The following is a 21,322-nucleotide window of genomic DNA, read 5'->3' as shown; positions in this document are numbered from 1 at the left end:
TGTAACTGTGTTAATTTCAATCTTGCCCACTTGATGTGGTAACTGCAAACAGTCTCTTAAGCCTGGTACTCAGGTATCTGCTTTATTGAATTTGCTACCATTGACAATCCAAAATAAAGTGAGTTGTTAAAATATATTTTTGACGTGTTTTAGAATCAATATTAGAATTAATTTTTGTTTAATACCCTGGTCAAGGTAGTTTACAAAATTAGTAGTATATGTAAGCTTGAAATCCTTGCGGCATCTATAATGTAGGTGCTGCTCGGTGCTATTATAGAATCGTAATATAACGTGGCATCAGCATGTCTTGTGTTTAGATGCTTGCAGTTATATCAGGCATTGACCTGGTACAACTGTGGGTGCCTAAATACAGCAGAAATGTATGTAACTTAGGGGTCCTTTTATCAAGCCGCACTAGCGGGGTTAGCGCGTCGAACATTTCATCACGCGCTAACCCTCGCAGCTGGCTAAAAAACTAACGCCTGTTCAATGTAGGCGTTAGAGGCTAGCGCAGCAGGCTATTTATTGTGCGTTAAACCCCTACCGCAGCTTGATAAAAGGACCCCTTAGTGTTTTGTAAGTTACGTGTGTATAAGTGGAAGATATGCCTATGTCCCACCCATATTCTACCCAACTAAATGCCCACCAACGTTGGTTTTGGCTGGAAAGCCATTAAGATAAGTGTTGCTGTTCTTTAAAAGATATATAATAATAATAATAATAACTTTATTCTTCTATACCGCCACAATCTTGCGACTTCTAGGCAGTTTACAATCAAGAGTGCTGGACATTCAGCGAAATACAATAAGTAGATATTCAGAGGAAATACAGAGATATATTGATTAAATTGATTTTAGGTCTGGATACCACAATTAAATTAAAGAAGTAACACCTTTAAACAAGAGATACAATTGAACCCTTAGTTAGTTTTTAGGTTTTAGTTTTGGTATTAAATAAACATTAAAGGGATGATTAGGAAGGAGGTTTTGAAGTAAATGATTACACTACAAGCATTCAGGATGAAGACCTGAAATAACATCCATGTTATAAGAGGTCTCTTTACTGAAAACAACGCATTTTTTAAATGATACTTCAACCTCTTAATTTATAGACTCTTATATATAGTTTGTTGTTACTATGGGGTTCCATTTAAATGATAAAAATAGTGAGTGAATAGAAGTGGCTTATCTATTAGTATTAAAAAGAAGTTAGACACTGATGTGTAAAAATTCTTCAGTGAGGTACTATATAAATTATCCTTTATACCCCCTTTCTTCTGATCAATGATACTTTGTGGGTTGGATAACTTAGAAGGTGATCCGTTTTTTTGTTGTTGTTGTTTGACCCTTGAATGTTATGGCAGTTACATGGGCCCTTACAGCATGGCACTTAAGTACTTGGTTTGCATTTATCTGCATAAGTGTATGCTTAAGTATGAAAAGGCTGGTATTCTGTACATTTACATGTGCAAGTGGTGTGCAGATTTGGGCTCCCCATTATAGAAGTTCTGGAGGCCAAGTGTGTGCTTCTAGGTAAGAAACTCAGATCCTCCAGGTAGTATTCTTTGAAATGCATCCAGTTACATCCACAGCAGACCTGAGAGACTGAGATCATATCCAGCATAGCTTGCTGTTTGGCAGTGAAATTCATTCTTAACCATGGTATGCCCAAAACTAACCTATTTGAAGGTTCCAAGAGAGGCAGGTTGACCTCTCGAGTCTCAATGCGTGAACAGATGACGGTTTTAGGATAGATGCTTTAGATTCGTTAGGAACTGGGGAACCATTGTACCCATGTAATTAGCACATTGGATTTTCTAAAAGATACTCAAAGAGGTTGAAAAATCAACCTGTAAGGAAAGAACAAGTTGGACTATAACAAAAGTTGTATTTTTCTCACCAAAGCAAAGGTCTGTATTTAAAGAATGGTACTCTTTAAATTGCAGGTTAAAACAGAAAATTGAAATGTGTAGACTGTCTGCTTAAAATGAAATGGGTCTATTTTAAAGAGCACCATTTGTCGCTTTGCCAGCAGTTCACTTATTGTAGCTTGGATGCGTGTATATCCGGACAACAGCAAAGAATGATGTTAACCATGTTCACTTTGCAAGCGTCGATTGTTTTCTTTAGTACACATTAAAAGCAGAGATTACAATGCTTGTTAAGAGATAGTGGTGATCAGATTTTCTTACCACTTGAGTAAATGCATAGTGGTTGCATGAAAACAGAACATCGGAAGGATGTTAGCTGGCTATTTAGTAGTCTGTTTTTGGTCATATTTCTTTGCAAAGTAGTAAAAATATGAAGTAAGGTAATATGCTTTGGCAAAATACTAGCTTACAAAGCCTTGTGTCACAGTCTAAGAAAAGGTACCAAGTCTTAGTGCACACTTAGTTGAGAAACAAGGCAACAATGTCAGTTGAATTCTATTATTCTATTTATAACTAGTCTTTAAGCCCGTTACATTAACGGGTGCTAGAATATATGTCTGTCTGTCTTCAGCACACACCTCCCCCCCAAATGTCTCTCCATGGCCCTCTTCTGTCTTCCCCCCCCCCCCCGAGCAAAGCTGTCGGTCCCCAGCACACCTCCCCCAAAGCAGCCCCCTTTCCCTATCTCTCCATGGCCCCTTCTGTCTCCCCCCAGCACACCCCTCCCCCCAAAGCAGCCCCCTTTCCCTCTCCCGCTGACTCTCTCTCTGGCCCCCTTTCTCTGTCTGTCTTTCTGTCCCTCTCCCTGCCCCTGTGTCTTTCTTTCTTTCTGTCATTTTTCCCCAGTTCCCTGTGCAGCAGCATTTCCATCCCACTTCCCTATGCAGCAGCAACAGCATTTCCCTCCTATCCCCCCCCTTTCCTGTGCAGAAGCAGTAGCAGCATTTTCCCCCACCCCCCTTTCCCTTCTCTTCCGTGCTCCGTTCGGCCCCTCCCCCTTTTTTTACTGCCGTTGTCGATCCGACCTGCTCCTGACCCTCCCACCGCCGACAAACCTCGGGGCTCCAGCCGCGAAGGCAGCACTTTAAACACGCTGCTTCGCGAAGCAGCGTGTTTATAGTGCTGCCTACGCCGCTGGAGCCGGGAGGCGACAGAGAGGGCAGGGGTGCTAGCGGCCGGCAGCCACCGCTCCGCAGGTGGAGAGCAGGGAAGGGCCCGCATGCGCACTTGTCTTGCCTCGCATGAGGCCAGACCATAAGCCGTGCATGCACACTTCCTATGGGTCGCTACAGCTCATGGAAAACTGGCGCACGCATAGGAAGTGTGCATGTGTGGCTTACCGTTTTATTATATTAGATTAAAACTTTTTAGTTAATCAAAATGGTATATCTCTGGCAAATTAAATGATAGAAAGATGTGGTTTGTTGCATTTGAATCCGCATCTTCTTGATTTGAGTTATTTAGCCAGCTAAATAACTCAATTTCTAAGACTTGGATTATGACACATTTAATAAAGATTTTGGCCTAGGTACAAAATGGCAAAACCCAGTTATTTTTGAATAAAACCCAAAGAATTGTTACTGCATGTAATTTTATAATTTACATGTGTAAGTGTGGACTCCACCGATGTTCTGCCCAAACTCCTCCCCTGTGCACAATAGGGGTCTGATTCTATAAGGGGCATCTAGGTTAGGCACCACTTTCTGCCCTAACGGGGGATACCTAAATTGGCTTAATTGCATGGTAATTGAACAAACCATTGAAGTTAATGAAAAAAACAATCCCAATCAATTAAGAGCTCCGCGCAGAACGCGGAGCGGTGCCTACCAGTGCCTATCTGAAAAGTAGGCGTGGTTAGTGGTAAATAGCTGTGGTTTACTTAGGTGTCACTAGGCATCTGTGTTAGGAGCCATTAAATTAGGCCAGGAAAACCCTGGTCTAATATACTGGCACCTACCACAAGGATGCATAGTGACGACTAAGCATGCCTAGGCATTGCTAAGTGTGATTCTATAAGCGATGTCTAGCAGTTGATTGAAAACAAATTAGGCACGATTAGGCACTGTTTATAGAATAAGGCCCTGAGAAGCTGTAACCATGAGGTCATTTATGAGTGTAAGCGGCCACTTATATATGCACTTGACTAAAATACTAGCGTTTATATGCACGCTTAGGGGTAAATTCTCAAAAGATTGCCAATGTTTAGACACCTGAATGATGTGCATTAAGCATGAATTCTATAATGGCAAAGGTGCACACAACTGGCATTATAGAATGCTAGCACAAGTTGGCCTTTACGTGCCAAACTGTAGACTTGAGTACTTACAATAGCTCAATGGCTGGCAAAAGTGCTCACAAATTGTAGGTATTTATGAACGTAATTGATAGTATTCTGTAACCTGTGCACCTAACGACCTGACATTCTCTGGACCCGCCCATATCCCTCCCAGGTCCACATGCTCCTTGGAGAAGGACACTCTGGAATTTCAGTGTGCAACTTATAGAATTATTCATTTATACAGTTTCCAAAATATAAACATTACCAATTGAAAGGAAATTTCCCAATAACAAATACGCTTTGTAATAGATGAAAGCAATAGAGAACAAGAAATCTTCTCAATCTCACATATTGAAAAAAAAGGGAAACTTACTGTGGGAAGATTCAAGACTGAAAACCCCCTAGAGTGTAGGTAACATCAGGAAATTATAATTAGCTACAGACTCCAGAATTGTACACAATATTCTAAATGAGGTCTCACCAGAGTCTTAGAGGAGCATCAATACCTCCTTTTTCCTATTGGCCATACCTCTTCCTATGCACCCTAGCATCCTTCTAGCTTTCGCCGTCACCTTTTCAACCCGTTTGTCCACCTTAAAATCATCACATGCTAGTGGCTTAGTGGTTAGGGCTGCAGCCTCAGCACTCTGAGGTTGCTGGTTCAAGCCCAGCACAGCTTCTTGTGACCCTGGGCAAATCACTTCCACTCCTTTGCCCCAGGTATTTATTTATTTGGTTTTATATCCCGTCCTCCCCAAAGAGCTCAGAACAGATTACAGTTTACAGCCTTGATTTGCTTGGATCTTAAACACCTATTGCTTTCTTGATTATGCTTGTAGCTTGGTTAAGCCCAGCTAGCTTTTGGGATGGCAGCATCCCTTGACTGCACTAGCACCTCTTTTCTGCTCCTACAATCTCTTCTGCTGCCCAGACTCCTGTGCAACTACAGATGCAGAGCTAATCTAATCTAATCTAATCCTTAGGTTTGTATACCGCATCATTTCCACGTTCGTAGAGCTCGACGCGGTTTACAGTAGGAGAAATAGGAAGGAACTACAACAAAGGGTTAGAGGTAGAGGTATGAAGAAAATTTAGAGGACTTGGGATGCCAAGATATAAGAGTTTCCTTGATTCTATTTGTTCTTCTCTCTAAAACCATAGGAATCACCCCTGAGTAGCCTGAAGATTGCAAGGTCAAACCATCTTCCAGAGTTTTATAAAACGATCAGAGAATATCCCATTGTGTGGACACAGAGAACACATTATAGTGATCCTGCTAAGATAAATGGTCTGTGATTAAGATGTTTGGGGAGGCTAAAGTAGTGTGGTACTTAAGGTTGCCAGATTTTCCTTTCAGAAAATCCGGGCCTCTAGTCATGCCCCCCCGGCCCGCCTAATTCCGCCCATCTCTGCCCTAATCCCACCCTAGCCCCGTCCCCTGCTGCCTACTCTTTGGCAGGAAGGAAGTCCGCGCATGCACGGACGCTATGTGATGATGTCACATGCACACACGTGATGTCATCGCATGACGGCGTGCCTGCCCGACACAGCTTTTCAAAACCCGGACAAAGTGCCAGGTTTTGAAAAGCTGTCCAGACCCCCGGATACGTCCTCAAAAGCAGCGGGGAAATCCAGATGTCTGGTAACCCTAGTGGTACTGATGTAATCCTTTTGATGGAGCTGCACCAGCTGCCATTCCTTCCCTGTATCTCTTTTACAGGCACTCCCCGGATTAAAAATGAGTTCTGTTTTTTAAACCATTCTTAAGCTGAATTTGTATATAACTCGGATCCTGTACAGTACATAGTCTATAAAAACATTAAAGAGCATTAAACATTAAAGAAACAGTCATCAAAATAAAGTACTGTAGCATAAATAGAAAGAAAAGATAGGAGGTTTACACTTACTTTTGTTCTTCATCCGTCACACTGCTCCCTCTCTACCACTACATCCAACATTTCTCCCTCTCCATCTCTCTCTTCCCCATGCATCTGTACCTCACACCTGTCCTACCACCATATCCAATATTTCTCTCTCCCTCCCTATGCCAAATAATTCTCCTCTTTCTTCATTTCCCCGTGTGCACCATCTCTCTATCCTCTCACTCAGATACCCTTGCCCCAAAATTCTCACTTTCTATGCCCTTCTCCACCTCAGCATCTCTTTCCCTCACTCTCTCCATTCTTCCATCCTATGCCTCAGGTTCATGCTCCCCTCCCTCCCTCCATTCTGTGTCCCAAATTCTTGCTCCCTCCCTCCTTCCTTCCATCCTTTGTTCAAAGTTTTTGCTCCCTCTCTCTCTTCTGTGTCCCATGCAACCCTGCTTCTCCCTTCCTGTGCCAACGCACCCCTCTTCCTCCCTTCCTGTCCCAGGACAACTCTCTTTCTCCCTTCTGTCTCCCAATGTGCCCCTCATTGTCCTTCCCGCCCTCTGTGCTGTGTCCCAAATTCGTGCCTCCCTCCCTCCTATGGGGGTTTACCTCCTCTGGCCGACTCCCTCCTCCCAGCCACACTTGTCTTCACAAAGGTGTGGCCACGGTTCCTACACACGGCCCACAGCTGACCCAGAAGCCTTCCCTCTGACATTAGAAGGAAGGCTTCCAGGTCAGCCATGGGCCACATGCAGGAGCCACATCTCGCAACTTTGTGAAGACAAGTACGGCTGGGAGGAGGGAGCCGGCTAGAGGAGGTAAATACCCATGGAAGGGAGGCACAAATTTTGGACACAGCACAGAGGAAGAGAAGGACGATGAGTCACTTTAGGAAGAGAGGAAAAGTGGCATGTTGGCACAGGAAGGGACAAGCAGACCCCGGTTTGTAAGAATGAGTCTAAGTCGACTTTCTTAACCCGAGGACTGCCTGTACTTATGGTATATAAGAAATTAAGAATAGCCATGCTGAGTCAGACTAATAGTCCATCTAGCCCAATAACCTGCTGCTTACCGGTGAATTCCTCTGGCAACAAGTCTGAGCTTACCTATTCATTGAGTTCCTTTTAGTAATTGGATAAGGTGTGCCTCAAGGATTGGGTTAAGAAGCACTGCTCTGGGCTGCTCCCTACTTTAGCTGAGCAACACGCCCAGCTAAAAATTCAAAAGAACCTTTTCATGGGAGTGAGGGAAGTTTGCTCCCTACCTGACATAGAAACATAGAAACATAGAAAGATGACGGCAGAAAAGGGCTACAGCCAATCAAGTCTGCCCACTCTACTGACCCACCCCATTACGTCTGAATACTAATGACCTAGTTCCTTAACCCGACCCTCGTAGGGATCCCACTAGGACGTCCCATTTATTCTTAAAGTCAAGCACGCTGGTGGCCTTGATCACCTGTTCTGGAAGCTTGTTCCAGTGATCTACAACCCTTTCTGTGAAGAAATACTTCCTTACGTCACTATCAAATTTCCCTCCTCTGAGTTTGAGCGGATGCCCCCTTGTGACCGAGGGTCTTTTGAGAAAGAAGATGTCTTCTTCCACCTCGACACGTCCCGTGATGTATTTAAATGTCTCAATCATGTCCCCCCTTTCCCTGCGTTCCTCTAGAGTGTAGAGCTGCAATTTGTTTAGTCTTTCTTCGTACGAGAGACCCTTGAGCCCTGAGATCTTCCTAGTGGCCATCCGCTGAACCGACTCAACTCTAAGCACGTCTTTATAGTAATGTGGCCTCCAGAATTGCACACAGTATTCCAGATGAGGTCTCACCATGGTTCTGGCATTCTGGTACCATGGTCATAATGGCATTATGACTTCAGGTTTGCGGCTAACTAAGCTTCTATTGATACATCCCATAAGTTGCCTTGCTTTGGATGAGGCCTTCTCTACTTGTTTGGCGGCCTTCATGTCTGCACTGATGATTACTCCGTCTCTTTCTTCTGAAGTCCTAGCTAGTATTTCTCCATTTAAGGTGTAAGGTTTGCATGGATTTCTGCTACCGAGATGCATAACCTTACATTTCTTAGCGTTGAAGCCCAGCTGCCATGTCGAGGACCAGTTTTCCAACGTAAGCAGATCCTGCGTCATACTATCCTGCAGATTGCTTTCACTTACTATATTACATAGTTTGGCGTCATCAGTGAATAGTGTTACTTTACCCTGAAGCCCTCGGGTCAAGTCCCTAATGAATATGTTAAAAAGGAGTGGACCCAGGACCGAGCCCTGTGGCCAAAGAGACGCGGCCGAAGTGCCGCTGCTGCCTCGCATCGCACCGGAGGTGTCCCGATGGGCACAATTGAAGACATCCTGCGGCGAATGCAAAACACGCCAGTAGCGTCGGCGGGCAGCCTGCAGGAAGTGCCGCGGTTGGGCGAGACCGCTGTAGCATCCAAGGGCCAGACACAACTCTTAGCCCCGATGTTCAAGCTCCATAGTAAATGACGGCATATAACAATCTGAATTTGAAAAATATATTTGACGGGTATAGATCTTCTAAACTCAGCCCATTCAACACCATAGCTGATACTGCAGCTTGTGCATCTGTAGATATGAATATTTCAAAATAAACGTCCCGTGTTAAGCATTTGGAAATAATTTTTATTTGGAACAATTAATATTATTTTCCAAAAATATGACACTTGAATGCAAGGAAGCTTTTCTTTATTTAACAGAGTGTAATTTATTTTCCACTGGTGTGATTCTGATTAACCTTAAAATTATTTAGCTTTTTGTTTTTGTTAGTGCAGCTTTTATTTTCAAAGCTCTATTCCCACAGGGGCAGCTGCTTTATTTCACTCGTTTTCTTAAATATCTGAGACCTGATTGTTTTTTTTTTAATGGCTTTGCAAATCATAGCAACTTTGAGTTACAGAAGAACAAAAATCCATTACTGTCATGCTTTAAAACAAAAAAAAGTGTAACAAAAATATTTAACTTCTAATCTAATCTAATCTTCCATTTGTGAGTCGCACAAACCTATACAAGCTCAACTTCCTGGTTTAAAGCTGTTCGTATAATCAGAATAGAATGATTTTAAATTGCTGCTTTTAGGCCCATTTTCATGGGGTTGGGGAGCCTAACCTTGGGAGTTAGGAGCTTAAAAAGATCATTTTAGAAGGCTGATATGGCATTTGCATTTACTGTATACCGTAAATAGCAATATGTACACATGTAAATGGCCCATGTATATAAATAGTAAACTGCTATTTACATGTGTAGATATGTACAATTTGGAAATGGCCAGAAAAGTGTGCTTTTATTTGCTATTTTACAAAAGAAGTATACATGTTCCAAAAAAAATCTGGCCATTGGTATTTACATGTGCTCCAAGATAGGCATAAATGTCAACTGACTGCTCATTTGGATTTGGGATTTGGACAAGTAATTGTCATGGATTGGTTCTGGTATAGTTGCTGGGCTTTGGAACTGAACTGCAAGGGGCTCTAACTCTCTCGCTAAGGTAGGAGGAGCACATGTTTGGATTTCTGCCAGCCCGGAATGCGGGAAGGGATTGAACACCTAGACTCTAGAGTATGGAATCCTACAGGGACTAACAGCGGGAAGATTATGAAAGGTAAAAACCTAATCTTCCATTTGTGGTATTAAAGTTTTGCACAAAGTCTTCTTTGTGTCAAAGTATATTTAAGTTTGTCATTCATGAATTGCTGCAATGCAAAATCATACAAAGCAGCTAATTAGTGTTAAAACTTGTGAAAACTGAGAACTTGTGAAAACTGAGTTCATAAAAAAAGCTTAATGCGCCTGATTTAAAAAAAAAAACAAAACCCAAAACTACACATCTGTAGGTCCAGAGATTTCTTTCCGAGCTAATGGTTTTTGAGGTGGAGAAGAGAGTGGTGTAGCCTCAACACCCTGAAGTTGTGGATTCAAGCCCTGTGCTGCTCTTTGTGTCCCTGGGCAAGTCACTTAATCCTCCACTGCCCTAGGTACATTAAATAGATTGTGAGTCTGCCGGGACAGATAGGGAAAATGCTTGAGTACCTGATTTGTAACCTATTTTGAGCTCCATTGGGAGGACATGCTAAAAAAAATAAAAAAATAAATAAAATATTTGAAGGACCCATATGGAAGCCTTGTGGATCCCCTTTCCCCGAAAGGCTCTAATCAGTGGCAGCTATGGACCTGGATGACAGGCTGAGTCAAGGGTATAGGAATTTTCAGGCTTGAATCACGCCACCTTCAATTATTTTCAGTTCCCTAAGTCCCCTCCACTGAGATTTTGATAATTAAATGCAACAGTAATGATCACTTCAACACCACTCCTTCCAGAACAATCCTTTTGAAAAACATAACAAGACAAAGCCTCATTTGCCTAGTGGTTAAGCTGGTCCTGCTAAAGACCCACACTGAAGCATAAAACTCAGGAAGGCCCAGCTATTAAATAAAGCATTCTGAGGGCTGATATGTTTCTGATGCCCCTCCCTGTGATCCAATTTATCCAAGGGATGATGGGTCCACTTCTGTTCCAGTAGCTGCCTCTTCAAAAGTGGCACTATTTTAACGCTAGTGATAGACCTAACTTAAGGAGTTCTGCTTTTTTTTATATATACATATATCAAGCCCATAGTTTATTTATCACCAGAGATAGCTGTTGGTTTTCTTTTGTAACTACAAAGCTTCTAGTCATACTCCAGTTGTCCCACACACATTTTCCACAGAGAACTTGAAACAGATGTGCATGGAGATTGATTTACGACTGTCAGTTCTATTTTTAATTATCTAAAGTTATAATTTCATACACTTGAACTCATTTATATTGTAGGCTTCCAATTGTTATAAATAAAGGGATTGATATTCATTTCAAAGCACTTTAACTGGCCAGAAACAGCTCCTGGCTAGTTGCTTTGTCTGGGTTATCCACTAATATTCAGCAGCATGTAACCACTGAATATCACCACCAAAGCCAAAAGACCACTAAACTCAAAACTAGCTATTCTGTGGGCAGTCCATGAGCAAATTCAGCATTACTATGGCTTAGGGCCACTATTTAGCACTTAACTGCCTAGGTTTAGTGATTCCCCTTTCATGAAAAATATATATTGGTCCACTCTGTGTCCTGAGTGTCTGTTATTAGATTGTAAGCTCTTTTGAGCAGGGACCACCATCTCTTGTGTGTTTAATGTATTTATTCATTCATTCAATTTTCTGTACCGTTCTCCCAGGGGAGCTCAGAACGGTTTACGTGAATTTATTCAGGTACTCAAGCATTTTTCTGTCCTGGTGGGCTCACAAGGGCATTGGGGGGATTAAGTGACTTGCCCAGGGTCACAAGGAGCAGTGTAGGTTTGAACCCACAACCTCAGGCTGCCGAGACTGTAGCTTTAACCACTGTGCCACACATAGGTTAGTAGTAGTAAATTGTACCTGCATAAAAGCCAGTCCTATATTTATGCAGTGTTGCTTAGGCAGTTAAGTGCTAAATATCGTACTTCATCACATAAGAGAGAGCTAGCCACATAAACTCAGATATTCAATGCATTGAGATCCGGGTATAAGGACGGTGGCAGCTAAACACTGATCGCCACTGGCCAAATATTGATTCCACAGAAAATTGTAATTTCAGTAAAATAGTCATGGCTTGTATGTGAATGACGTCCTAAATGGAGTTGTTTTTATTCCATTTGCTCTGAGGCAAGTAGTACTGAGCACTGACGGGTTATGTTTCATAGAGCTCTGTTTTCAGACAAAGGAAACATTTCTATAGGAAGTGTCTATTTCCTCTTAAGGATCAAGGACTTTTCGATTTCACAATTAAACTGGCATGAGCGGTAACGGAGAAGGAAACCAGGTGCAAAAAGTCGAGGAAAACAATGGAAAGAAGCGTACATTCACGAGTTTAAATCAGTAAAACAAAAAAAGAAAGGACAACAGTTGTCAGAAAAGATCAAAGGAAAGGAAACAGATGCGGTTGTAATACATGAGGAAGTGTGGATGATATAATGAAGATATACTGTGGAAGTAATAAAAATGGAAGAATAAGGTCATGATTTATTTAAATTCCTATTGACCTCTGATAGACATATATTATGGAAAATGGTTGGCCGTTATTGTAAGTGAAGTTATTCATTAGATTTATATGTGACAGGAAAAGTCAGCATAGAAGCCTTCTTAACACCCTACATTTCATCAGTGTGCTAGTAAACATCTATTCACACAATTATGTGCTTACTTTGTACCTACCTCCAGAAGTCTTCAGATATAAATCTATTTACTCATGTAAGCAGATCAAGACCTCGCCTTTGTGAACCTGATAGTACTGTGTCGCAAAATGCAGAAGTGCCTTGTCTTTTGGCTCCTGCCGGTCCTATACTGGGCATACAGGGTGGCCTACTCTAGTCTTTGTCTGCCATCATTTTCTTTGACACTGTGTTACTATGACAACTTCCAATTTAATGCTTTCTACTTTATTACATAAGAACATAAGAATAGCCTTACTTTTTTATATATTTTGTAAAACGCATTGCCAGCCCATGGTTTTAACCCGCCCCCGAACTGATGCCCACCTTTGCCGATGCCCCCCCATGCAGATGCCCCCCCAGGCAGATGCCCCCCAAAACAAACTGCAGGAGGGATGCCAACTCCCTCCTGCCACCCAAGGGACATCCCTTCTCCGGTTCCCCCCTGCCCCCTGTACCTTTAATGGAGCAGGAAGGGTGGTGAGTAAGGGAGGCATTGGAGCAGGAGGGATTGAACCCCTCCTGCTCTGCTAAAGGTAAGGGGAGGGGGAGTGGGCAGGGGATTGGGGAGGGGGCATCCAGGGGGTGGCAGGAGGGAGTTGGCATCCCTCCTGCTGTTTGTTTTTGGGTGGGTGTGGAGGCTTTGGAGCTCCATTAAAGGTACACGGGGCAAGGGGGACCAGAGATGGGACGTCTCTTGGGTGGTAGGAGGGAGTTGGCCTCCCTCCTGCCATCGGGGTTTTTTTGTGGTGAGGGTCGGGGAGTGGGGACGGGGCACTTGTCGGGAGAGAGAGGGGGGTTTAATTTTTTTTTTAAATCAGGCTGATATTTTGCGTGTGTAAAACACAGAAAATATCTGCCCAGTTAAAAAAAAAAAATCTAAAAAGCCGGCAGAAACCCTGATAGCAGTGACAGGAGGCTGCTTCTCCTGTCATTACCGTCAGGGCTCTAGCGATCCGTTCAGTCGGTTGGGGCGTGTTAACGATCGTCCCCATTTGCATGCAGGCCTTTTATGAATTTGTCGGCCTGCATGCAATCGGGCATAGATCGGGGGTTTGTGAATCTAGCCCTAAGAATGTCATAATGCCTCTGTATTGCTCCATGGTGCAATCTCACTTGGAGTGTTGCATTCAATTCTGATTGCCTTATCTCAAGAAAGATATAGTGCAGTTAGAGGGAATATAAAGTGCCATTGAATATCTTGGATAGCCCTGCACAAGTTATCTCCTGGCCATTTAAATTGTTTTGAATATTGACACCATTGTTTCTAACAGTGGTTCCCAACTCTGTCCTGGAGGACCAACAGCCAGTCAGGTTTTCAGGATAGTCCTAATGAATATGCATGGGGCTGATTTACATGCCTATCACCTCCATTATATGCAAATCTTTCTCATGCATATTCATTAAGGATATCCTGAAATCCTGGCAGGCAGGTGGTCCTCCAGGACACGGTTAGGAACCACTGGTTTATAAGATTTACAGGATATGAACATATTTAACTCATGAACATTTATGCCTGCTTCTGAGCAGGATTAAATATCTACAACTTTAGTCTTTCTGTAATTTCTACTGCTTTACTCTTAGTATTTAATATAGACACATATAGGCACTTATGTTTCTTTGCAAAATAGGCTGAAAATAAGCACCTATTGGACCTTCACATAGCCAACGTGTTATAAAATTACCCTCTACAGCAGTGCTTCTCAACCCAGTTTTTGAGGCACACTTAGTCCCATCAGTTTTTCAGGCCATCCATAATGAATTTGCATGAGATAGATTTGCATACCAAGGAGGAAGTGCATGCAAATCTATCTCATGCATATTTATTGTTGATATCCTAAAAGTCTGATGGGATTAGACATGGCTCAAGGACTGGGTAGAGAAGCAATGTTCCACAGGAATCTTTTGTTTTCCTGTCATGGTTATGTTTTGATGTGGTGAAAAACTTCCTGGTGAAACTTCCCGATGTGGTGAATAGCTTATTCCTTAGTCAGGCTTCCTAGTCAGGCTTCTGGCTATAGATTATAGTTCAGTTCTTTCCTTCTATATTTATATCTAGATAGATATAAATGTTTGACCATATCTGGGAAAAGGTGACTAAAGTCACCGGAAAAAAAATAATGTTAGAGCAATCGATTTGTAGTACAACACACAGTCCAAACACTATCCTTTTATGTGAAAAAATTAAAAAGGGCACAGAGATTCAAACATGTAACTTACATAGACTGCTTAGTGCTTACAGACTTATGACATGAAAAATTGGCCATTCATTCTCAACATTTTGAATCTACTACTTTAGTCGCCTTTTCCCAGAGATGGTCACATATATAAATTATTTATTTTATCACTGTTTATTTTAAACTACTGTAATGATTGTTTTTACTTATTTTTTCGAAACAGGCTGTTTGGTGTCACTTCGTTAATTCAAACAAATTGCTCTAGTACTTGGAAAATCATAACTACTCCTGATCTTAACTGGTATTATCATGCCAATCCTGTCATCCTACTAGTGATGTATTACACTCTGGCTACTCTTATTCGTCTTTGGCTACAGGATCCTGTGGTAAGGTTAAACATTTTTATAACAAAATTATATATCAATTCCTCCTATCAACAGGTTGTTTATTTGCCTTGAAATATAATTTCTTGATAAGGCCATAACTAGAGAATGACACAGTGGCAGTTACCTGCGGGTAGCCGCAGGTAACCCGCCGAAACGGTGGGGGGGAGGGGCACGGGGACAAGGCCATCCACCATCCCATGCAGCGGTGAATGGCCTTGTCCCTCCAGTTGAGGGAGGGAAGGCACACGGTCACTGATCGCGCGTGGCCCATTCCCTTCCTACCTATCTACAGCCAAATCTTTCTCCCTCCCCCTTACCTTCACGGCACTTTCGTAAAAAACTTACTGAAGCCAGAGAAACCTGCCTGCCTGCAGTCGCATGTGTGTGGGCGGAAGCTTCTCCTCTGACGCAACCTAATTACACATGCTGTTGAATTATGGGCCACCTTAACAACTTCTGAGAAAGACCACATAATAAATCATAACTTAACATAACATAACACTATGCTTCTATACCGCAGCTACCTCTCAGTTCTGTGCAGAACGATACTGGACATTCACAGTGAATTACAATCCATTAGTTAAAAAATTTACCAAACATGTATGTTTTTAACAATTTTCTAAACGGCAGATAAGTGTTGGAACTTAATATAAAATTACCAAGATATTTATCCCATATACCGGCCTGATAAGATAGAATTCTGCCCAAAAATTGTTTGTGAACACATCCCTTAATAGATGGAAAGTCAAATATCCACAAATCCCATGTAGAGCTTTTTCTATTAACAAATTCAAAGCGGTCAAGAATATAACTAGGTAAAAGATCATGTAAAGACTTAACATATACAACCAAACTTAAATAATATTCTTGCCTCAATTGGCAACCAGTGCAGTTTTTGGTAATATTTTGTCACATGGTCAAATTTTTTTCAGACTGAATATCAAACAAACAGCGGTATTACAGTCGTCCAAATGTGTCAGCACAAAACATTGCATAACCTGTCAAAAATTAGGTGAAGATAACAGATCTTGAAGTCTCAACATCAAATGAATTTTTAAAAATATTGTTTTTATTAGATTACTTTATAACAAGGCACGTAGGTTAATATGGAAGAAAGGCACCTATTTTTAACCTATTTTATAAAGACACATAGGTATGTAGATATCTTTGGGCCTCTTTTACAAAGCCATGGTAGTGATGCTTCCATGGTAAATGCACCAAAATCCATTCAATTTCTATGGACTTCAGTGCATTTACTGTGGCAGCATTCTACTGCGGCTTTGTAAAAAGGGACCCTTTATAAAATACAGTCAAACCTCGGTTTGCAAGTAACCCAGTTTGCGAGTGTTTTGCAAGACGAGCAAAACATTCTCGCAAAACTTGTCTCACAAACCGAGTGTTGGCTCGATATGCGAGCACCCCCCTTGAGAAACGGCATCGCTCCCCCCCTCCGCTCGCAAAGTCCCCCCCTGCTTGAACCGCCCCCCCCGCGCAAACCGGCACCCCCTGTCCGAACAACTTGAAACTTACCCCCCGTCTGACACCGGCACGCAACCCACAGGACGTGCCGGTGCCGCTTGAACAACTTCTTGCCTCTGCCAGGCCTTGAGCACATGAAACTCCTCTGGCACAAGTGCATTCTTCCAGTTCCTATCCCCGACAAGCTTCATCTATCTGAGCAGAACCTGCTCCCCTCCACTCCCTAACCCCTCTTGGGACTTACCTATGGATTACCATATACTCTACTGGAACGGGACGAGAATGACCTCCCTCTGATCTGGTTCTGGATCAGAATGATGCCAATGACCCATAGTTATATTTTTATGCTAGTACCACTAGGAGTAATTCTGTTATATAAGGGAAGTTGCTTCTTTTAAAATAGGATGACCCCTAGTAGTAATGCTGTAAGATTACCACTAGAAATTCAGTGCCATTTTAGAGCCAGGAGCGGAGGGGGGACTGCTGTTGTCTCATCATACTAGACTACCAAGGAACCCCTGGGTGAGCCCTGGGAACAGTTTGGAGGCAAGAGGAGGGTCAGGAGATGGAGGAAAAGTTGGGGTCTGCTCAAAGGGGTGGTTGGGTTTATTCAGGGGTTGAGAATAGAAGGGGAGAAGGGCATTTATCATTGTAGCTCAACAATTATTTGCTTACTTTTTTTGTCTTTGAAGGATTTCATTTTGTATTGATATTGCCTGCATGTGCATTGAAAAATGCAAACATTCCTTATGAGCAAAAATTACACACTACATGCAGATGTTTCCAATATAATATTAATCCTGTTCTGATAATTCATTTTGGTAATAAAAATGTATGTAGTCAAAGAGCATCCTACTATACTGATCAACTTAAATTTTTGTTTAGTTTGCTCCATGAGTCAATGTGTGCTTGATTTAAAGATGTATTTTGCATAATTCTATGCACACAATGCAACAAATGGTTATGTGCCCAAAATGGGCTTCCGTCCTCTGCATTGTTTGAGTGAACAGGAAATCTCTCCAGAGGCAGCTCTTTAATAAAGAGTAAGGAAGGAAAGCTCTAAGGAGAACCAACTTCTAGAGAGCAGAATCTAGAGTGACGCATTTTACTGGATTAAGTTAATATATGCCAGTCATTATTCAGCTCACAGCAGTCAGCAGTTTTTTTAAATGCTGACTGCTCTGAGAAGAATTAATCCTGGATATTCAGTTCTAGGCCATGTCCAGACACTAGTACTGAATATCCTGGGCTATATGTAATTGTGCTAGCTGCTATAACTTATGCGGGACCTGATGAAGCAAACTACTCCTCCCACTCATCTACCCCTTGACAAGGCAACACTCCCCTCCCACACCTGCAGTGAACCAAGACACCCTAGAGGCCCCCCCCAGGTCTATACCCCCCCCAATGGGGTGAAGAGGATAGGAGTGAATCCCACTAGCTTCTGCCCCTAGCAGTTGCCTGTAGAAAATGGCAACCTCACAGTACTATCAAAGTATAATGAGGCTGCCGCTAGAGATTGTGGCAGCCATTTTTTATAGATGGCCATTAATAGCAAAAGCAAATAGGATTCAGTCCTGCCACATTTGCCCTACTGGACTACCATGGGCTCATTAAGCCCAAGGGGGTATCCTGAGTCAGGAGAGGAGGAGACATGGACTTGAGGAGGACTGGGAGGGTGGTCCTGTATCACCAGGGGAAGAAGGGATCTTGCCTGGGAGAGGGTGAGGATCTTATAGGAGGTGGGGTGAAGGAAAGGAGATTGGAAATGGTCTGAGTTCCTCGGGGGGGGGGGGGGTGGAATGGAGGGAGGGAGGGAAGGTGCTAGCACCATATTTGGCCAATATCTGGAATTTAACCAGATTTTATTTACTTATTTAAAACATTTGTAATCCGCTTGTGACCATAGCAGCTCACACTTGACATACACAGCCTCAAAAACATACATGTCTACAATTATCTAAATAACAAAACTAAATAAATTTAAAAAAGTTAAAATAGGGGTACATCTTGTCATATCTATCAGAAAGGAAAGTTACGAGACCAAGAAAAAAAACCACTAGCAAAAAAAAATGCTTGTGCAAAGAGGTAAGTCTTCAATAATTTTCTAAACTGTAACAAACGTCCACAAAAATCTCAAAATACCTGTCAGAGCATTTCATAAAACAGGGCCGGCAATGGATAAACAAGATTTTGTAGTCTTCACATAATGCACTGTATCCCTTCTACATGTATCAAGCAACAAACGATTTTCAGATGCCAGAGAGTGGAGAGGGACAGATTCTTCAAACTTTCAAAAAATAAAAGAACAAGAGGGCATTCGGAAAAGTTGAAAGGGGACAGATTCAAAACGAATGCTAGGAAGTTCTTCTTTACCCAACGTGTGGTTGACACCTGGAATGCGCTTCCAGAGGACGTAATAGGGCAGAGTATGATACTGGGGTTTAAGAAAGGATTGGACAATTTCCTGCTGGAACAGGGGATGGGTATAGATAGAGGATTACTGCAGAGTTCCTGGACCTATTGGGCCGCTGCATGAGCGGACTGCTGGGCATGATGGACCTCAGTTCTGACCCAGCGGAGGCATTGCTTATGTTCTTATGTTCTCTGGATGGTCTATACAATATCAAGAGCTTAGCCAAATAGTCTGGCAAGGTTAAATACCCTGTTGGACAACTTTCAGAATTTTAAATGGAATACGCAAATGTATTGGTAACCAATGTAATTTTTTAAGATAGGAGAGATATGTTCATAATGGGACACTTCCATCAACATCCGAGCTGCTGAGTTCTGAACTTAATCCGAACAGCAGGCATACCTAAATATTTACCATTACAGTAATCTAACTGTGATAGTACCATCAACTGTAACACTTGTATGAAGTCCGAGTTGGTCAACACATTCTTCAAAAGAGATAATTTGTGCATAGCAAAATAAGCAAGCTGCACTACCCTAATCTCTCCACTAATTACAATCAAGTGATCACCTAGATGAACTTCTCTAGGCCATAAATGCTCATTTTTATCCCCAAGTATCATTATTCCAGTTTTATCTATATTCAAGTTGAGCCCTTTACTATGCATCCACTCATTAATTTTATCCATGTAACTGTTTAACTCAGAAAGCAGCTCGTCTCCCCAACTAAGTATTTTGAAAAAGAACTAAAGTGAACATTATCAGCGTATATCCTGTAAGAGATACCCATTTTATCCATCAATTCACCTAGCGGTGAGAGATAGACATTGAACGAAGTGGCCAATAGAGCAGATCCCTGCGGCACTCCACAGGGTGCTAAGATCTCAGATGACACTTCACTGTTACTATGGACACGCAATCTCCTATTTGACAAAAACAACTGAAACCAACCCTTTCCTCCAATTCCTATCTGTCTCAACCTTTCGATTAAAGCACAGTTGTCGATGGAATTGAATGCAGCAGAAATATCTAAAGAAACAAGGGCCCTGATCAATACTCAACTGTTATTCAGACTGGTACTTGATTAACTTCTTGCATAAAGTTAGGACAGCCTTTTTTCTATTCTAACTTTATGCAATTGCTCAGCTGGTTAATAGACTCAAAATCGCTGCTAACCAGCTAAGCTTTCATGCCACCCTACCCTACTTGCTTTCAATGGAAGTAAAACCCAGATGTTTCAATCTGTCCTCCTTACTTCCTTTGCTTTCAATGGAAGTAAAGGGAATGGGAATGGGGACTTGTATACCTTCTTTTTGTGACTTTGGTATTCAAAGCTGGCATTCAAAGTGGTGAGCACTGGAGTATCCCTACCCTAGCTCTGCCCCAAAACTAGTTGGTTTCAGCATGAGCGATTAGAGGGAATATCAGAGGCATTATGGGGGAATTCTATAAATGGCATCTACGTTAGGCTCCACTAGGTGCCCTAATTGCTGATGCATAACGACGCTTAGCTAAAATTTGCACAGAATTTAATTGATTTTTAATGGTTAAATTATATGATTTATTGATTTATTTATTGTAGCATTTATAGACCACTTATAGATTAAGTGGTTTACATTCAGGTACTCAAATATTTCTCCTTTTCTGTCTCGGTGGGCTCACAATTTGACTAACATACCTGGGGCAATGGAGCATTAACCCCCCTTTTACAAAACTAGTACGATTTTTAGCTTCAATGCTCATAGAATTCCTGAATGTTGGAGATGTTACTGCCACGGCCAGCGCTAAAAACCACACTACGGTTTTATAAAAGTGACTTGTCCAGGGTCACAAGGTGCAGCATCAGGCTTGAACCTGCAACCTCAAGGAGCTGAGGCTGCAGCCCTAACCACTAGGCCTCTGCACTCAATAATTGACCATGCTATTAAAACATCTTTAAAAATCTATTTTTTAATTACCAATTTAGGTTGCATATGAATATCTGCATGGTGTCTAGTGATGCCTAAGTCAAGATGCTCTCACATACTTAATGATGCCTATATGAAAAGTAGGTATGGTTAGGGGTGGCAAATAGGCATGATTGACTTAGGCATCAATAGGCGTCCGAGTTAGGTGCATGTAAATTAGGCCAGAAAAAACCTGGTGCCTACTTCTAGGATATAAACTAAATATACTTAACCCAAGTGGTCAAAAAATCACTTACTCATATAGAGAAAAATACCACTTAACATGATATATCCACTGTGTAGGAGACTTAGAGGAGGGCCTCAGATTCGGAGCATACGCGTAGTCCTATCACAGACTCAACTGTCAGCGTATTTCTATAGCTCCATGCTCCAGTCATAGGCCCATACCCCAATTAAATTTTTTGAAACTTATTAATAAATAGACCTTAAGTGCAAAACTCTTAAAGGTGAAGTTAAGATATTAAAATTCAGTTCTATTTACAGTGTATCCTTATATACTAGGCAGCTAAATCACTTATCTCAATCTGCTTTTTCTTATTTTTTCTTTTTTAAGGCTTCCACG

General features: G+C 42.0%; 1 protein-coding gene across 5 annotated transcripts in view; it reads left to right on the top strand.

The window, feature by feature from the left end:
* The window catches only part of PIEZO2 (piezo type mechanosensitive ion channel component 2), a 760,979-nt gene that overhangs the window by 375,114 nt on the left and 364,543 nt on the right, over nt 1–21,322 (top strand). For all 5 annotated transcript variants that reach the window (XM_033934096.1, XM_033934094.1, XM_033934095.1 and 2 more), the window contains exon 8: nt 14,737–14,899. In XM_033934096.1, the coding sequence (XP_033789987.1) occupies nt 14,737–14,899 (163 nt within the window). The remainder of the gene's footprint in view (nt 1–14,736; nt 14,900–21,322) is intronic.

The sequence above is a fragment of the Geotrypetes seraphini genome, chromosome 2 (assembly GCF_902459505.1).
Source record: "Geotrypetes seraphini chromosome 2, aGeoSer1.1, whole genome shotgun sequence".
Taxonomy (NCBI): domain Eukaryota; kingdom Metazoa; phylum Chordata; class Amphibia; order Gymnophiona; family Dermophiidae; genus Geotrypetes; species Geotrypetes seraphini.
Note: the sequence above shows the minus strand (reverse complement) of the source record. Positions and strands in the feature narration are given on the sequence as shown.